Source organism: Camelus dromedarius, chromosome 19 (assembly GCF_036321535.1).
Source record: "Camelus dromedarius isolate mCamDro1 chromosome 19, mCamDro1.pat, whole genome shotgun sequence".
In the NCBI taxonomy this organism is placed as follows: domain Eukaryota; kingdom Metazoa; phylum Chordata; class Mammalia; order Artiodactyla; family Camelidae; genus Camelus; species Camelus dromedarius.
Window position 1 is genome coordinate 13506912 of NC_087454.1, and position 17418 is coordinate 13524329.

The 17418-nt window shown below is 38.9% G+C and overlaps 1 protein-coding gene across 6 annotated transcripts in view; it reads left to right on the forward strand.

Annotated features, from left to right (window-relative positions):
* The first annotated feature begins 4455 nt into the window (after nt 1–4455).
* CDKAL1 (CDK5 regulatory subunit associated protein 1 like 1) overlaps nt 4456–17418 on the forward strand; it is a 538667-nt gene continuing 525704 nt past the window's right edge. The window contains exons 1-3 of one of the 6 annotated variants that reach the window (XM_010980113.3): nt 4456–4554; nt 5364–5407; nt 16471–16645. In XM_010980113.3, coding sequence (XP_010978415.3) covers nt 16476–16645 — 170 coding nt within the window. In that variant the 5' untranslated portion in view covers nt 4456–4554; nt 5364–5407; nt 16471–16475. Of the gene's footprint in view, nt 4578–5349; nt 5408–5891; nt 5923–16470; nt 16646–17418 lie in introns of those variants that run through there. The other 5 variants (XM_010980118.3, XM_010980114.3, XM_031435132.2 and 2 more) reach the window with 5 other exon arrangements.

Consider the following 17418-nt stretch of genomic DNA (forward strand, 5'->3'; position numbering starts at 1 on the left):
CTCAATAAATACATTATTATATAACTCAATACATTTATTACTTGAGTCCTATGTTGCTGAAGGACAGAGAAAGCATCATATGTCTCTTTTCCAATCAGGGAGTCAGACAACCGATACAAATTATTTGTTTAAAGGCCAAGAGAACATGTAAAAATAAATTTAGCCAGGACTCTTTTGGTTGTAAGTGAGATAAACCTGCTCAAATTAGCTTCAGGGTTAAAAGAGGGGATTTACTTGTTCATAAAACTGAACAGCTCAGCAGTAAATCCTAGCTGCAGGCATGCGGATGTAGGGGGTTTACAGTTGTCTTTGAAACTTGTTGCTTTCTCTCTTCACTGCTCAGCTCTCCTTTTCTCTGAAACAGCTTGGGTCTCAGGCAGGTGTTCTCCACGTGGTAGCCCTGGGAGCTCCAGCCAAATTCTCCCACTGGACTGGGAGTCCGGAACTCACTGTGGCCTGGCAAGGGAGTGTGGTGTTCCCGTGGCTGTGGCCCGGGCCACAGGCACAGCCCCAAACCACTCATTCTGAGAGTGGGAGAATGAAAAGATAAGATTAATTATAGAATCAAGCCAAACCAATCTGTGTAAATTGCCAGACCGGAATAGTTGATATTACAAGTATAACACTCTGACCCCTAGTGGTTAGATTACACGGAGAAAATTCAGCATTAGTCCAAAGACAAGAGCACGTTAATTATTTCACGTCATGTTTTTACATGACATTTTCTCAATTTATTTAAGAACATTGCTGTCCTTCCCTTTTATTCTCTACATTGAAGCATTCACCTATCTTGGGTGCATTTTATTTTGACATAGCTCTTGTACCGTCTTTTTTTCTCCATTTCTACTATCATCATCTTTCTTCCTGGCTTTACGGTTGGGCTGTTGTGATAATATCCTAACTTGTTTGCTTATTTTTCATCGTTTATGAAAACCAACACCTGAAAAGTCTTACTGAAAAAACTGCTTTAGTTGTATGGTGTCCAGCTGGGGAATTTACTCTGACAATTCGTTAAATCCAATCAAAATCCCTGGGTCTAGCATTAATTTTCGTATGCCCCCTCATCCTTTTGCAATTAAGACATTACAGTTAGCTTTCTATCACATGCACTAGGAAGCTATCATAAGTAATAATATATTTGCATAATATATGACCTGCTGAAGTTTAAAAATTGAGGACACATATTTTTCTTACCTCTTATATAAGAAATAGACTTATCCATTTTAAATTTCACTCTAAGTTTATCTAATATTCTAAACAGAAAATTTCATATATACTTCTTATCATTTTTCAGGAGTGAATTAAATGTGTGATTTATTTATCATAAAAAGATACTGATTAGTACAAATTTACAAGTACCTTAGCTAATTGCTCTGATCATAAGCTAAATCTAAAATATGTGTGCCTACATTTTTATAGCTTTCATATTTTATTCCTTCTTTCTTGGTGGCTAAGCTAGAAAGAATTCTCCAACTTCATTATTGCCCACATTTTGTCTTCAATTTTTACTGTAAGGAATAACATTAAAAGCTTTAGTCAATCACTCTGAAAGTTTATACATTTATTCCACATTTCCTTATCATTCTTTTCTTTTTTCACTCGAATGTTTTCTTTATTTGAAATTTTACACTTTAATGGAAACATACAGTTTCTTTCTTCTGAATTATTTATATTAAAAACCCCCTAGGGGTATAGCTCAAGTGGCAGAGAACATGCTTAGCATGCACAAGGTCCTGGGTTCAATCCTCAGTACTTCCCCTAAAAATAAATAAATAAATAAATAAATAAATAAATAAATAAATAAATAAATAAATAAATAAATAAAGTTATCCCCCCTCCAAAAAAAACCCCCTGAAATTAGCCTGTCTAAGCTTCAATTTTCTCTTCTGTCAAAGGAGGATAATGAGGATAATAATAGCACTCCTAACTTACAGGATTGTTTATAGAGTTGTTGTGATGAATACATTTGGCAATTCACTTAGTATAGTAACAGGCACACATTTATAAGTTCTCCAAAATGTTAGTGTTTGCTGTTATAGATTCACTTGCATTTTTAGCGAGTCTTTGTAAACTCCAATTGGTTTGCCTACCACCAAACATTTATAAAGCATTTAGTATTATATTGAGGGCTAAAAAAAGAAAAAGACAAAATGGAGTGTCTGCTCTTATGAAGTCTACAATCTAATTTGAGAAACAAAGCATAAAGATTTAAAATTTATGAACAAAATGTGGTCTATACATACAATGGAATATTATTTAGCTTTAAGAATGCCTTTTTATTTTTTTAGGGGAAGAGGTAATTAGGTTTATTTCTTTACTTATTTTTTAAGTGGAGGTACTGGGGATTGAACCCAGGACCTTGTACATGCTAGACATGCACTCTACCACTGTTTAGCCTTAAAAAGAAAGGAAATTCTGACATGCTACAACATGGATGAACCTTGAAGACATTATGCTAAGTGAAATAAGCCAGTTACAATGGGCAAATACTGTATGATTCCATTTATATGAGGTACCTATAGTAGTCAAATTCATACAGACAGGAAATAAAATGGTGGTCACCAGGGGTTGGAGGAAAGGCAGAATAGGGAGTTATTGTTTAATAGGCAGAAACATTCAATTTGGGAAGATGAAAAAGTTTGGGAGATGGATGGTTACACAAAAGTGTGAATGTACTCAGTGCTTCTGAACTGTACACTTAGAAATGGTTAAAATGGTAAATTTTACATTCTATGTATCTTACCATAATAAAAATATTTAAATATTCATATAAAATAAAGTTAGAGTTCAATACTAACTATAACAGATAAACCAGTAAATTATAAATTACCAAATGTTACTTTAACTTTATTTATGAAATGTACCCACTTATTTTTTGAATAAATAATACATGTGCATGGTACAAAAATAAAAGGTACAAAATGATATGCAGGGAAAAGTTAATCTTCCTTTAGCCACTCAATTCCTTTTGCCAGAGACATAACTCTATTGTTAGTTATTCATATGTCCTACCAGAGATTTTATGTGTATATTCCAACAACTATACTCATACACTGTATACACCATATTGCAAGTTCTTTTTACACTTAAGAATGTCTTGGGTAGTGCATTAAAAGCAAACTTGTTCTTTTTAAAGAGCTGTATAAATATGATAAATATATTTAATCCATCCTTTATTGAGAAGCCAGAGAGGGTATCCAGTCTTTTGCTATTACAAGCAATGTTTCAAAGAATAATCTGGCGTGTGTGTTATTTTGTATAACTCTGAGCATTTCCATAAGATAAATTCCTAGAGGTAGGGTCACTGGCTTTTCAAATGACTCATATTAAAAGTGCCTAAAGAGACCGATTTCACCAGAGGTATTGGTGTTAGTTGCTTTGTCGAAAAACCTGGAAACATCCCTGTAACCTCTTCTTTTATACCGATCAATCTCTGAGTCTTGCTGATTTTACCTCCTTAATGTTTCTTCTGTCCTCCCTTTTCATTTCCCCATTGCTCACAGCCGACTACTCAATTTAGGTTTTCACTGTTTCTTCACTTCTGAAGTGTTGTCCTCCAAGTCATCTTCCTAAGAGAACAATCTGTTCAGACACTTTCATGCTACCCAATCCATTCAGTATTAGGTCTAACATCTTTATTTCAGCAAACAAGGCGCACCTTAGTCTGGTCCCTGCACTTTTCCTCTCTAGGCTTCCCTGTCATCATCCTGCTTTACTCTTTCTGCTTTTATTTATTTATTTTTTTTTACTTTTTAAAGTTTTATTTATTTAGTATTTTTTAATTTTAATTTTTTTGGACGGGAGGAGGTGATTAGGTTTTTATTTATTTATTTTTAATGGAGGTCCTAGGGATTGGACCCAGGACCTCGGGCATGTTAGGCTAGTGCTCTACCACTGAGCTATACCCTCCACCCTTAAACTGACTTCTAAGCATTAAAAAAACAAAACAAAGCAAAACCCCAAAACAAAAAAACCCAGCAACACCTTGCTTGGTGTTACATGATCTGCATTAAATTTAATCCAACTATTCTGTCTTTATCCTTTTCCATTTTCTTCTCTAATACGACTTCTTTCCACAAACGTTGAGGAAGCTGGTAAAATGTAACGAAATGAGCAGGTTTTTTGAGATTTGGGCCGAGTTGGATTCAGCACAGAGGATAGTCATTACTGTCAGAGTCACTTCGGGCAAGTACTTAAACTCTCAGTTTCCTCTTTTGTAAGATAAGCCGGGAGATAATGCTTATGTATAGCGCTGAACACAGTGCCCGACACGTAGTATGAGTTCAGGAGAAGTTAGCTATTAAAGGAGTCTCAGAACCCGAGGTCTTGGCAGTGTTATTTTCGCTCCTGCAACTAAAGGAATTAGTGGAATCATTGCTTAAAGTGGTTAAACCTGAACGCGCACGTTCAGCGATGAAGCGTTTTGACCCCTCCGAGCCACCGTCGCCGAGCATGCGTAAACAAACGTGGCGGGACGCATATGTCATGGCGAGCTCCATCTGAGGTCTCTGCCGTTTGTGGAGAGTGGCGTGTGGATTCTCCTGCTTTGGGCTGGTTTGTTATTTCCCGACTACTGGGTAAGGGCGGCGGGTGGACCAGTGTGGGACAGAGTTTGGCCGGAGCTCCTTTTTTGGCGGAGGCTTGTTTCCCCCGTTTCTGTCTCTCTCGGGCCGTTTGCTGGTGTGTTTCGCAGTTAAAAGGGAGCTTCCCAGCTGGGCTGGGGGAATTGGGAGGCAGGGAGCGTTGCCAGAAGTGAGGACCGGGTCGTTGGCCTGAGGTGCTGCGGGGCTGTAAGGCGTTTTTAAGGGCTCTTGTTCCTTATTGTCACCTCTAACTGCTTTCATTCTTCCACTTTGTGCCTTAGTGAGTTTGTGGGGCGGGACAGGGCTTTCCCAGTTACCTAACTTTCAGAGCTGTATCTCAACAAGAATTCAAGCTCTAGTTGGGCTGAAGAGCAGGGTCTTGTTTTTTCACTTTTCCTTCTTGTTTACTCATGAAACCGCTCGCTAAATCTCGGAAGGACACGTGTCTTTCGGGTGGAAGGTGATGTAGATACTTACTTCATTGCCTTATCCTGTTTTGTGCTTACTGGTATTAACTTGAATCCCTCAGATGTGTTATACTGCAGGATAGTGTTTATTACTAAGGCCAGACACTGGATCTCAGTCATGGCAAATATGGCAGATGTCACACCTGTCCTAATTAGTAAGAAGTTGGGAGTAGTGTGGGACATCATTATCCTTGCTGTATAAAGCTGTATTTTACAGAGTTTAATCCCTTTTTGGCAGTCTTAAAAGAGTTCTTACTGTGGTTTTGTGAACTCGTTACTAGCTTGCTTTTTCTAATCAGTTTTTATGTTCCAGACTCATCTTTCAAGAAGATTTGAGACTAATTGCAGATAATCAAGGTACTCATTTATTTTAAACCTTTTATGTTGGAGTGACGTGTTACACGTAATATAACGTGCAAAGGTAGTTTGTTTTAATTTCTTAGTAATTTTCTCACCATCATTATATGGAAACGCGTTATCTTGATATCACTAAATCTAAGAAGCATTTTCATTCATTTTACTTAACCTTTCATCACCTGCATTGAGCAGCGCTGACCATGTCCACCTCTTTGACATGCTTCTTCCTTTTGCTTCTGTGCCCCAGTGGTTTTCTCCTTCTCTGGTGGCTGTTTCTTGGTCTTTGTTATAGGCTGGTTCTCTTATTTGGCAGTTAAATTTGGGGTTCCTTAAGGCTTGGTCCTGTCCCCTTTCCTCTTCTGATTCTGTTCTTTTTCTCTCTGGGTGATCTAATCCACATCCTCATCAACACTGTTCTCTTTTCTTATTCTAGCCATTCTAATGTGTGTGCGGTGGTATCTCATTGTGGTTTTGATTTGTGTTCGGCTGTTCGCTAATGATGTTGACATCTTACCGTGAGTTATTGGCCATTTGTATATCTTTGGAGAAATGTCTTTTCAATGACTTTGCTCATATTTTATATTGGGTCATTTGTCTTTCTGTTGTTGAGTTGTAAGTGTTCTTTTGAACTCCCTTGTTGAACATTCCCTTGTTGAAAATCAGCTAACCAGGTAATGTATTTTTGACAAGCATTCTAGATGATTCTTATGAAAGAATAATTCTAGGACAGTGATTCTCAAATGTAGTGCACGTCAGAATCACCCAGAGGGCTTGTTAAATAAAGATTGCTGAGCTTTATTCAGAGTATCTGATTCAGTAGGTTTGGAGTGGGACCCAAGGCTTTTCATTTCTAAAAAGTTCCCCAGTTGTGCTAACTGTGCTGGTGTGGGAACCACACTATGAAAAATAGTAGTGTAGGACTTTGGTTCACAGCTGTGGCAACACATATGAGAATTACTGAAAAGTGTTAAAAAGAAGATTGATGGCCAGGCTCCTGTTTCAGAGATCTAGTCAACTAGCACAGGGCTCAGTAGTTGGAAATTTTCCATAGCTCCACAGGTGAATATAATAAACATGTAAGCCTGAGACCTTTTGCTGTAGGAGAACATTGGTACCCAGTCAGGGAAGAGTGCAATCACCTGGGCAGGTTTTACATCCCCAACCTTGAATTCCACTCTGGAGATTCTGATTCAGAAAGGGGCCTGGGTATTTGCTATCATACAAATTCTCCAATGTGAGTAACCGGTACTCTGTGGTACTGTTCTCACTCCATCATTTTCAGTATTTCCACTTATGGTTGTTAGTCCCTGTATCAAACTTGATTTCCTCTACTTTTGAGGAGAAAACTCTATATGATCCTATTGTTCCATTTAACTGTTACCTTGCTTTCCTTTTATTCTCAAACTTTCATTTCCTTACTACTCACTTTATTTCTGAAGGCTAACAATCCCCTTTGCCAGTTTTGTTGGAAGTAAAAACTTGAGCTGATTAGTAGTGATGAGTGAGTTTGTTCAGATGCTTGTGATACGCAGCCAGGTTTAGGAACCTGCATTACATATTTGTCTCTTTTGTCTCCTGAGAGTGAATTTCTAGAAATGGAATTGTTGGGTCAAAGGACACACATGTTTTAAGGGTTGATTCGTATTGCCACGTTGCCCTTCAGAAACGGTATGCCGGCTTTGCTGAGCTGGCAGCTACCAGTAGGGCTTTTGTCAGTCTTTTTTTTTTTTTCTATCAGTGGGGTAGGTGGAAAATAACTCCTTGTTTAAACAATGCTATTAGTGTGTTTGAGCATTCTTTCCTATACTTAATGGCTATTTGCATTTCATAAGTGAGTTGCCAGTTTTTCCTTTGCCCAATTTTTTTCTGGAATGTTTTTCTTTCTAAGGGTCACATTCAACTCTTGCATTATTTGTGCTTTGCCAGTGAGGCAGAGGCACGTGGGGAGAGCTGAGTGTGTTGGAAGAAGATGTGGGTTCTAATTCTAGCTCTGTCAATGTACAAATCTTGTAGCTCCCCTGGACTTCAGTTCTGTAAAATAAAAGGCTTAGCAGTGTTCCCTGCTTCTGTAACTCTGATATTATAAGTTTACCGCAGTGGTCCCCTCTCATCTCTTTTCTTCCATACTATGTCCCTTCAGTGGATCCACACACACTTGTGTGTGGGATGTAAATATTGCATAATGTAGGAAAAAAAAAAAAACAGGGCTTTTAATATGTCATTCAATTCCCAGTCCTTCCGTAGTCCTTTAGTAACATTGAAAAGCACTACCCGGCCTTACCCTTTCTCACTGAGCTTAGTTATTTCATAGAATTACAGTGACTGAAGAAACCTTAAGGGTTAGGTATTTCACCCTCCCACCCAGTGTAAGAATGTCCTCCTGTGTTGTAGAAAGACCAGGTTTAAGCTGAACTTCAGCTTAAACAAGCATTTTATTCATTCATTCATTCAACAGATAATCTGGGCGTCCTGTGTGCTGGGCATTGTTAGAGGGGAAAAAGAGATGACACCTTTGTTCTTACAGAGCTCACACTGTAGTGAGAAAGACAGAAGCAGATACAGATACGGTGTCAGGTAAGTGTTAGGAGTTAAAATGAAGCATAAAGCGGGGCTAGAGGTCAGTGAGCGTGTGTGGGATGTCTGATCAGTGTGCGGTTATTTTAGATAGGGCGGTTCGGAAAAGACCTCTCCGAGGAGCTGTCATTTGAGTAGAGAAATGGGCAGCAAGCCATGTGAATATCTGGGGATGATATTCCAGGCAGAGGAGTAGCAAGTGTGAAGGCTCTGCGTCGGAGCCTAGTTTGGCATGCTCGAGGAATCTGAGAGGTTAGTGCAGTTGGGGCGAGTGGGAGGGGGCAGAGGGAGTAGGAGCTTGGGGCCAAACTTTGTGAGACTGCGTAATCTACGGTCAGAAACATTTATTGAGATACTGCATTGTGCCTGATAGTTCTACGTACCACCTGGGGTAAAGCAGTGAACAAAGCACCTGCAGCCTTTACATCCCTCCCCACCCCCACCCCCCGCCCCCGGAGTATATACCCTCACAGAAAGAGATAGTACCAAAATAATGAAGACATTGTCGTGGAGGAAGAAATTTTCCTCTGCCCTTCTAGGTTCTTCTGGCTGGTCTAAGAATTAAATTGACAGATTAATAGAAAAAAATAGGATGAAAAGTTTAATAACACGTGTGCATGGGAGAGAGCCAGGAAAACTGAGTAATTCGCCAAAATGGCTGAAACCCTTCCTGTAAATACCATCTCCAGCTGAAGTCAAAACAGGATCCTCTGGGTAGTGGTTTGGGACTTCAGAGGGGAAGAAGGCATTTGCCGTGAGATGGAAAAGCAAATGTTTGGTAACAAAGAGGAATTTTAACAAACAGACTTTGCTAGTTTCACCTTGTCTGTACACATAGTTCATACTATAGTTATCTATGGTGACAGCTCCCTTCCTGGAACAGGTCCTCTGTTTACATTCTTTTGGGCAGTTAGGGGGAAGGTCAGAGTTTCTGCCTGAGTCTTCTGGGCCTTAGTTGTTTTCAGCTCGAAATGATCTGTATGCCAGAGACATTTTGGGGTGGCAAGTTTGCTCCCCTCCAATATCTAAGCAGGTGGTGAAGTGCTGTGGTAAGAAAGCAAGGTGGGGAAGGGGGATAGGAAGTGTGTGTGGACATGGTGAGGTGGGAGTTGCTCAGACAGGCCTCACTGGTAACATATGAGCCAAGTCCCAAAGGGCTGGAAGGCAGTCCAGGCAGGACTAAGACCTTGAGCTGAGTGTGTACCTGGTGGGTGTGAATCCGCCAGGAGGGCAGTGTGGTATGAGGGGGGGGCGCAGTAGGAAGTGGGGTCAGAGAGGTAACAGGAAGCTGGTTATGTATGTCCTTGCAGAACTTTGTAGCGATTTTTACTCTGTGGCTTTTTACTCTGAGATGGAATACCAGTGCAAGGTTTTGATCAGAAGCCAGAGATGACTTAGGTTTTCAAGGGATCCCTGGCTTACTTGCTGCAAGTGTCTTTCGGGAATTAAGAGTAGAAGAATGGTGACTATTCAAATTATCCAGGCAAGAGTTAATGTTGGTTTAGACCAAAAATGTAACCATGGGTATGGCTGGAAATAGTCAGGTTCTTAATACCTGTGGAAGATTGAGCCAACAGGATTTTGTTGATGACTTGGATTTAGGGTAAAGGAAAGAGGGGTCAGGAATGATTCCAGTATTTTTGGCCTGAGTGGGTGGAAGGTTGGGATTGCCTTTAAATGAGATGGGGAAAGTTGTGGGTGGATCTGGTGTAATGTTGGTAGTTGTGTGTAGGGTGAGGTTGGGAGAGGGTAAAGAGTTCTATTTTTGGCTTTTTTAAAAAAAATTGAAGTATAGTTGATTTAGAATATTGTGTTTCTCGTGTACTGTTTTTGATTTTTTAAGTTTGAGATAACTGACATTCAGGCAGAGGTGTTGAGTAGGCATTTGGACATCTGAGTCTGAAGTTCAGGAGAGGACTGGAGCTGGTTATATAAACAGATAGTTGGTATTTCAAGGCCACAGGGCCAGATGAGATCACCTGGGGTGTGTCTGTAACTAGAGAAGAGAAGAAGCCCTGTAATGGAGCCATGGGGACATTCCAACGTTGAGAAGTTGGAGAGATGAGGACGAACCAGCAAAGGAGACTTGGGGAGTGGCTGACCTGGTGGAATGAGAACTTGGAGCGAGTGGGATCCCAGAAGCCAGTGAAGAAAACATCATAAGGAGGGAATGAATGGTCAGTAGTATGAGATGCTGCAGATGGGGTCATTGACAATGACTGAGAGTTGACCATCGTCTGCATTGCTGGGAGCCACTGAAATCATGACAGGCGATTTTGATGGAGTGGTGGAGGGGAAAGCCTGGCGTATGAGAGAACAGGAGGGGGATATTGGACACTGTAAGTATAGACAGCTCTTGCAAGGAGTTTTCCTTTAAAGGATGAAAATGTGGTGGATGTAGTAAGTAGAGGAAGTGGGTCAAGATAACGTTTTTCTTTTTTAAATGGGGAAGATAACAGTATATTTATATCCAGGTAGTAATGATTCGGTAGAGACACAACTAGTGATGATGCAAGAAGTGGGAGCGTTGCTGGAGTTGTGGGCTCAAGCAGATTAAAGTAGGACTGTTCCTGGGGAGGTGGCCAGTTCATTCATAGCGACAGATTGGTACGTGGGCAGAGGAGCATATCCCGTTAAGAGAATGAAGTCATCCATCTGTGTAGAATGTGGGAGGGGATGAGGGCCTGCTTCATTCAGGCCTTCTGTTTTCAGTACCGTCATCAGCCTCATTAGGACAAGATCTGTGAGAAATTATTTTCAGACAGTTCCTAAGATAAATGAGTTTAAGTTTCTTTACTGCAGCTCTTCCCCAGTCATTGGGATGCATACTGAGACTCTGTAAGAGGCAGAATTTCCCAGGTTGGTTTGACCACAGAACTATTTTTTCACTGATAGTTAATAAATAGAACCAATTTGGGAAAGACTAACCTAGTTCATTTCACCTTACCTAGTTTTTGCTGACTTGGCCAGGGTTCTTGTTTGCAAGAGCAGAAAGCTCAAGCAGATTTAAGCCACAGAGGGAATTTATTGGCTCATACGACTGGGCAGAGCAGGGCTGCATCTGGCTTAAGGCTTTGGTTGGATCCAGGTGCTCAGATACTGACATTGCTCTTTACATTTCCTGCTCTTGAAAGGCTTCCTTCTTTAGGTAGGCTTCTGCTTTGTGGCAGGCAGAATGGCGCCTGTATCCTCAAGTTCATGTCCTTCTAACTTAGCCACTTCAGTGAAAGAGAAACCAGCTCTCCAGTTAGCCCAAGAGCTCTGATGGGGGTTGATTAAGCTTGTTTTTCATGCCTGCTAGCACAGCATCCATTCTGCAGCCTGTGGATCAAGAAGAAGTCATTCGGCTTTCAGGTCTTATTATTGAAGAAGTGTATTTGATAAGGCTATAGCTGCTGTAGGTAGTGATTCCTCTGAGGATCCAGGCAAAGTCAGTTGAAAACCTTTTGGAAAGGATTCACCATTGTAGATACCATTAGGGACATTTATGATTCATAGGAAGAGGTCAAAATAGCAACATTCACTGGAGTTTGGGAGAAGTTGGTTCTAACCCTCATGGATGATTGTGAGGGGTGTAAGATTTTGTGAAGCAAATAACTGCAGATAGGGTGGAAATAGCAAGAGTTAGAAGTGGAATCTGAAGATGGGACTGAATTGCTGCAATCTCATGAGAAAACTTGGATGGATGAGGAGTTGCTTCTTAGGGATGAGCAAAAAAAGGGATTTCTGAGATGGAATCTGCTCCTGGTGGAGAGGCTGTGAAGATTGTTGAAACAACAACAAAGGGTTTAGAATGTGACATGAACTTAGTTAACAAAGCAGAGGCAGGTTGTGAGAGGACTAATTTCACAAAAAGTGGTGTGGGTAATGCTATCAAACAGCATTGCGTGCTTATAGAGGAACTGTTGGTGAAAGGAAGGGTCAGTCGATGAGGCAAACTTCGTTGTGGTCTTATTTTAACAAATTGCCACAACCACCCCAGACTTCGGTGACCACCACCGTGATGAGTCAGCAACCTTCAACACAAGGCAAGACCTTCCACTAGCAGAAAGATGACAACTCTCTTAAAGCTCAGAAAATAGCATTTTTTAGCAAGAAAATACTTAAAAATTTAAGTGTGTATCCTATTTTTTAAGTTATAATGCTATTGCATGTTTAATTACCATAACTTTATGACTCATTGGAAAATAAACCTATTTGTGTGGCTTTATTGTAATACTCGCTTTATTGTGGTGGGCTGGAGAGCAGAGCCCGCAGTATCTTTGAGGTGTGCCTGCGCAATTTTTTTTTCTGGATAGTTTTTTTCCTTAAGTGTTTTTTTTTTTTTTTAACATTTTTTATTGATTTATACTCATTTTACAATGTTGTGTCAAATTCCAGTGTTCAGCACAATTTTTCAGTTATTCATGGACATATACACACTCATTGTCACATTTTTTTCTCTGTGAGTTATCATAACATTTTGTGTATATTTCCCTGTGCTATACAGTGTAGTCTATTCTACAATTTTGAAATCCCAGTCTATCCCTTCCCACCCTCCACCCCCCTGGTAACCACAAGTCTGTATTCTCTGTGAGTCTATTTCTGTCCTTTATTTACGCTTTGTTTTTGTTTGTTTGTTTTTGTTTTTGTTTTTTAGATTCCACATATGAGTGATCTCATATGGTATTTTTCTTTCTCTTTCTGGCTTACTTCACTTAGAATGACATTCTCCAGGAGCATCCATGTTGCTGCAAATGGCATTATGTTGTCGGTTTTTATGGCTGAGTAGTATTCCATTGTATAAATATACCACCTCTTCTTTATCCAGTCACCTGTTGATGGACATTTAGGCTGTTTCCATGTTTTGGCTATTGTAAATAGTGCTGCTATGAACATTGGGGTGCAGGTGTCATCCTGAAGTAGATTTCCTTCTGGATACAAGCCCAGGAGTGGGATTCCTGGGTCATATGGTAAGTCTATTCCTAGTCTTTTGAGGAATCTCCACACTGTTTTCCATAGTGGCTGCACCAAACTGCATTCCCACCAGCACTGTAGGAGGGTTCCCCTTTCTCCACAGCCTCTCCAGCATTTGTCATTTGTGGATTTTTGAATGACGGCCATTCTGACTGGTGTGAGGTGATACCTCATTGTAGTTTTGATTTGCACTTCTCTGATAATTAGTGATATTGAGCATTTTTTCATGTGCTTTTTGATCATTTGTATGTCTTCCTTGGAGAATTGCTTGTTTAGGTCTTCTGCCCATTTTTGGATTGGGTTGTTTATTTTTTTCTTATTAAGTCGTATGAGCTGCTTATATATTCTGGAGATCAAGCCTTTGTCGGTTTCACTTGCAAAAATTTTCTCCCATTCCATAGGTTTTCTTCTTGTTTTATTTCTGGTTTCCTTTGCTGTGCAGAAGCTTGTAAGTTTCATTAGGTCCCATTTGTTTATTCTTGCTTTTATTTCTTCTAGGAGAAAATTTTTTAAATGTATGTCAGATAATGTTTTGCCTATGTTTTCCTCTAGGAGGTTTATTGTATCTTGTCTTATATTTAAGTCTTTAATCCATTTTGAGTTGATTTTTGTATATGGTGTAAGGGAGTGTTCTAGCTTCATTGATTTACATGCTGCTGTCCAGTTTTTCCAACACCATTTGCTGAAGAGACTGTCTTTATTCCATTGTATATTCTTGCCTCCTTTGTCAAAGATGAGTTGACCAAAAGTTTGTGGGTTCATTTCTGGGCTCTCTATTCTGTTCCATTGGTCTATATGTCTGTTTTGGTACCAATACCATGCTGTCTTGATGACTGTAGCGCTATAGTATTGTCTGAAGTCTGGGAGAGTTATTCCTCCAGCCTCTTTCTTTCTCTTCAGTAATGCTTTGGAAATTCTAGGTTCCATATGAATTTTATTATGATTTTTTCTAGTTCTGTGAAATATGTCCTGGGTAATTGGATAGGGATTGCATTAAATCTGTAGATTGCCTTGGGCAGTGTGACCATTTTAACAGTATTGATTCTTCCAATCCAAGAGCATGGAATATCTTTCCATTTTTTAAAGTCTTCTTTAATTTCCTTCATCAATGGTTTATAGTTTTCTGTGTATAATTCTTTCACCTCCTTGGTTAGATCCTTAAGTGTTTTAATGTAATTGTAGGTTCACTTACAGTAATAAATATTATGTGGAGGTGCTGTATGTTTTACCTAGTCTCCCCCAGGGGTAACACCTTGCAAAACTGTAATACAGTATCACAACCGGAATATCCACGTTGATCTGGGCAGCATCTAGGTCGTTTCCATCACCACAGGGATCGCGCACATTGCTGCTTATAGTCACGTTCACTTTTCTCTCAACCCATCTTCTCCTTCATCCCTGGCAACCTCTGTTTTGTCCTCCATTTCTGTAATTTGGTTATTTCAGTCTCAAGTATGTTATGTAAATGTAATCACACCGTATATAACTTTTTGCGATTGGCTCTGCTCACTGAGCATAGTTATTTGGAGATTCATCCAGGTTGTTGCATGTGTCAATAATTCATTCCTTTTGTTGCTGACTAATATTGCATGGTCTTGGATGTGCCTCAGTTTATTTAACCATTCAGTCTGTTGAAGGGCATCTGGGTTGTTTTCAGGTTTTGGCTTTTATAAAGAAAGCTGCTATGAAACACTCGTGTTTAGGTTTTTGTGTGACTATGTCTTAATGTTTCTCTTGGATAAACTCCTAGAAGTATAGTTGCCAGGTCTCATTGTAGTTGCATGATTAGTTTAAGAAAATGCTGTTTTCCCCAAGCAACTGTACCATTTTATATTCCTGCCAAGACTGTACGAGTGATCCAGTTTCTCTGCATCCTTGCCAGCATTTAGTGTTGTCACTTTTTAATTTTAGTCATCCCGATAGGGATGTTGTGATATCCCATTGTGGTTTTAGTTTGTATTTGCCTGATGGCTAGTAGCTTTGAATCTCTTAGCGTGTGCTTATTTTTCCTCTGTATATCCTCTTAGGTGAAATGTCTCTTTCTGTCTTTTGTCTGTTTTCTAACTGGATTCTTTTCATCTCTCTTAACTATTCTATTTTGAGTTCTAGATACTAGACTTTTGTCAGATATGTAGTTTGCACATATTTTTTCCCACTCTGTAGCTTGACTTTTCATTCTCTGAAGAGTCGTTTTCAGAGTAAAAGTCTTTACCTTTGCCTGGGTTTGTTAATTTTTCTTTTTTATGGATTGTGCCTTTGGTGTCAAGTCTAAAACCAACTTAGTTCTAGATCTAGAAAATGCTCTCATGATTTTTTTCTAAAAGTTTATAGCTTTATGTTTTACATTTTGTCCATGGTTCATTTGAATCAATTTTTGTGTAAGGTGTGAGACTTAGATTGTAGTTCATTCATTTGTCTGTAAATGTCCAGCTGCTCCAGTACTAGTCATTGAAAAGGCTGTCTTTCCTCCATTGAATGGCTTTTTGCACTTTTGGTTTTTTCTTGGTGTGTGTGTGGAGTTGGATGGTTATTGTCTAAAAGTTTTCTGTCTTGCTTAGCTGCCCATTTTCTGCTTCTTTGGCAAGAGAACAGGCTTTTGCTTTGTTGAGGGCTGTCTGCACCTGCTGGCACTTCTGGGTTGCTGTCTTCTTCAGCTCCAAGTCTGGGATATAGGAAGCAAAATAAAATGCAGGGAACTCACCACTGTGGTGTTCCTTAGGTTCCAAGGTCCCTGGCCAATCTGCCTTCTTCTGTCCACCTTTCAAAGTCTTCTTATTTTATCTACAATGTCTTATTGTTTTATCTTCAATGTCCAGAGTTTTAGTTGTACTCAGCAGGAGGGATAGGGGAAATATGTTTATTTATCTTCCTGGAAGCATGTCCACATTTTCTTTTCTTAATTATAAAAATTTTGAACATTCAGGAAAGTAGAATTGGATCATAAACAACAGCATATCTATTTCCTAGATTTAAGAGTTCTAAATGTTGTCCCACATGTCTTACTGTATTTTTTACTGTTTTAAAATAAATTATAGACATAATGATATTTTATCTCCAAATATTCGGTATTCATCATTAAAAAAATAAGATTTTTAAACATAAGGGCAATACTTTATATCTAATGATTTATAGTAATATCCTAATATTACCTGATACCCAGTTCATACTCTGATTTCCCTAGTTCCCAAAATGTCTCACCGGTTTTTGGACAAAGTACTAATCAAGAACGTGAAGTCTGTTTCCTTGCTATCTTTTAAGTCTCCTTTAATCTTGAACAGCTCCTTTCCTGCTTTTTTCTCCATGACATTGACTTGTTGGAGAAATAGTTCTAGCTGAACCTTGGAATATCCCACTATCAGTAAGATTTATCTGGTGTTTCCTTGTATTTCTTTATCTCCTATATTTTCTGTAAACTTGAAGTTACATCTAAAGGCTTTATTAGATAAAGATTTGGCAAGAATATTTCATAGGTGATGTTACTTTAAACAGTTTCTAAAGGACTCATACGCTTTTATAACTTTTTTATGTGATAGAGAAGATGCCTTCTGCATCCTGTGATGCACTACTGGATGACATAGAAGATATTGTGTCACAAGAAGATTCGAAGCCACAAGATCGGCATTTTGCAAGAAAGCACGTTGTTCCAAAGGTGCGAAGGCGCAACACCCAAAAATATTTACAAGAGGAAAGCAGTCCACCAAGTGATAGGTAAAACTTTTTTTTTTTTTTTTTACAATTATATTCAGTATCATACCAGGTGAGAGGCTGGCATTATTGTATATGATATACATAATATCTCTGCTAAAAAATCTTTGAACTCTTGAGATGAAATATGTAGATTTATTATTTTTTTAAATTGGAATAGTTTTAAAATTAGCAAAGTCTAAGAAAGAAAAAGATGTTCCTAAAAGGCAGGGTCTAGGACAGTATTTGGCACAGAAATAGATCTCCCTTCCATTCCCAGGCCAGATGTCTTTGGTATTACTGTAGTTGGTGTGTAATTGTTAAACCCAAGTTAAAAATTTTTATTGGAATTTGTGCTTCTTATGAAATAGTAGTGGTTTGAGCATTTGATTTTTCTTAGCAAATTTATAAATAATTATGGATCATCTAATGGAATTGGACACAAATAAATTATTGTGCTGTTTACACTATTATATTAGGTCTCTCATTCAGTGACATTCTAATACAGCCTAGCCAGAAAGGATTATGGAGTTACACAGTTATAATACACTTATGTTGTTTATCTAGTAAATTGCTGAAAGCTGTAACACCCCTGATGATTTTGTTGGGAACAGTAAGCTTTTAAAATCTATGAATTTAAAATTTGCTTACATTTTAATGACTGTAGTTTATTAAATCTGTCCTGAACAGGTCCTTAAGGTAATGTCTATTTAATTATTAATTATTAGACCAATCCAAGTTGTAAAAGTCTTTTTTTCCTCCTCCCTAAAAATATTGCATATTTTAGAACTTTATTT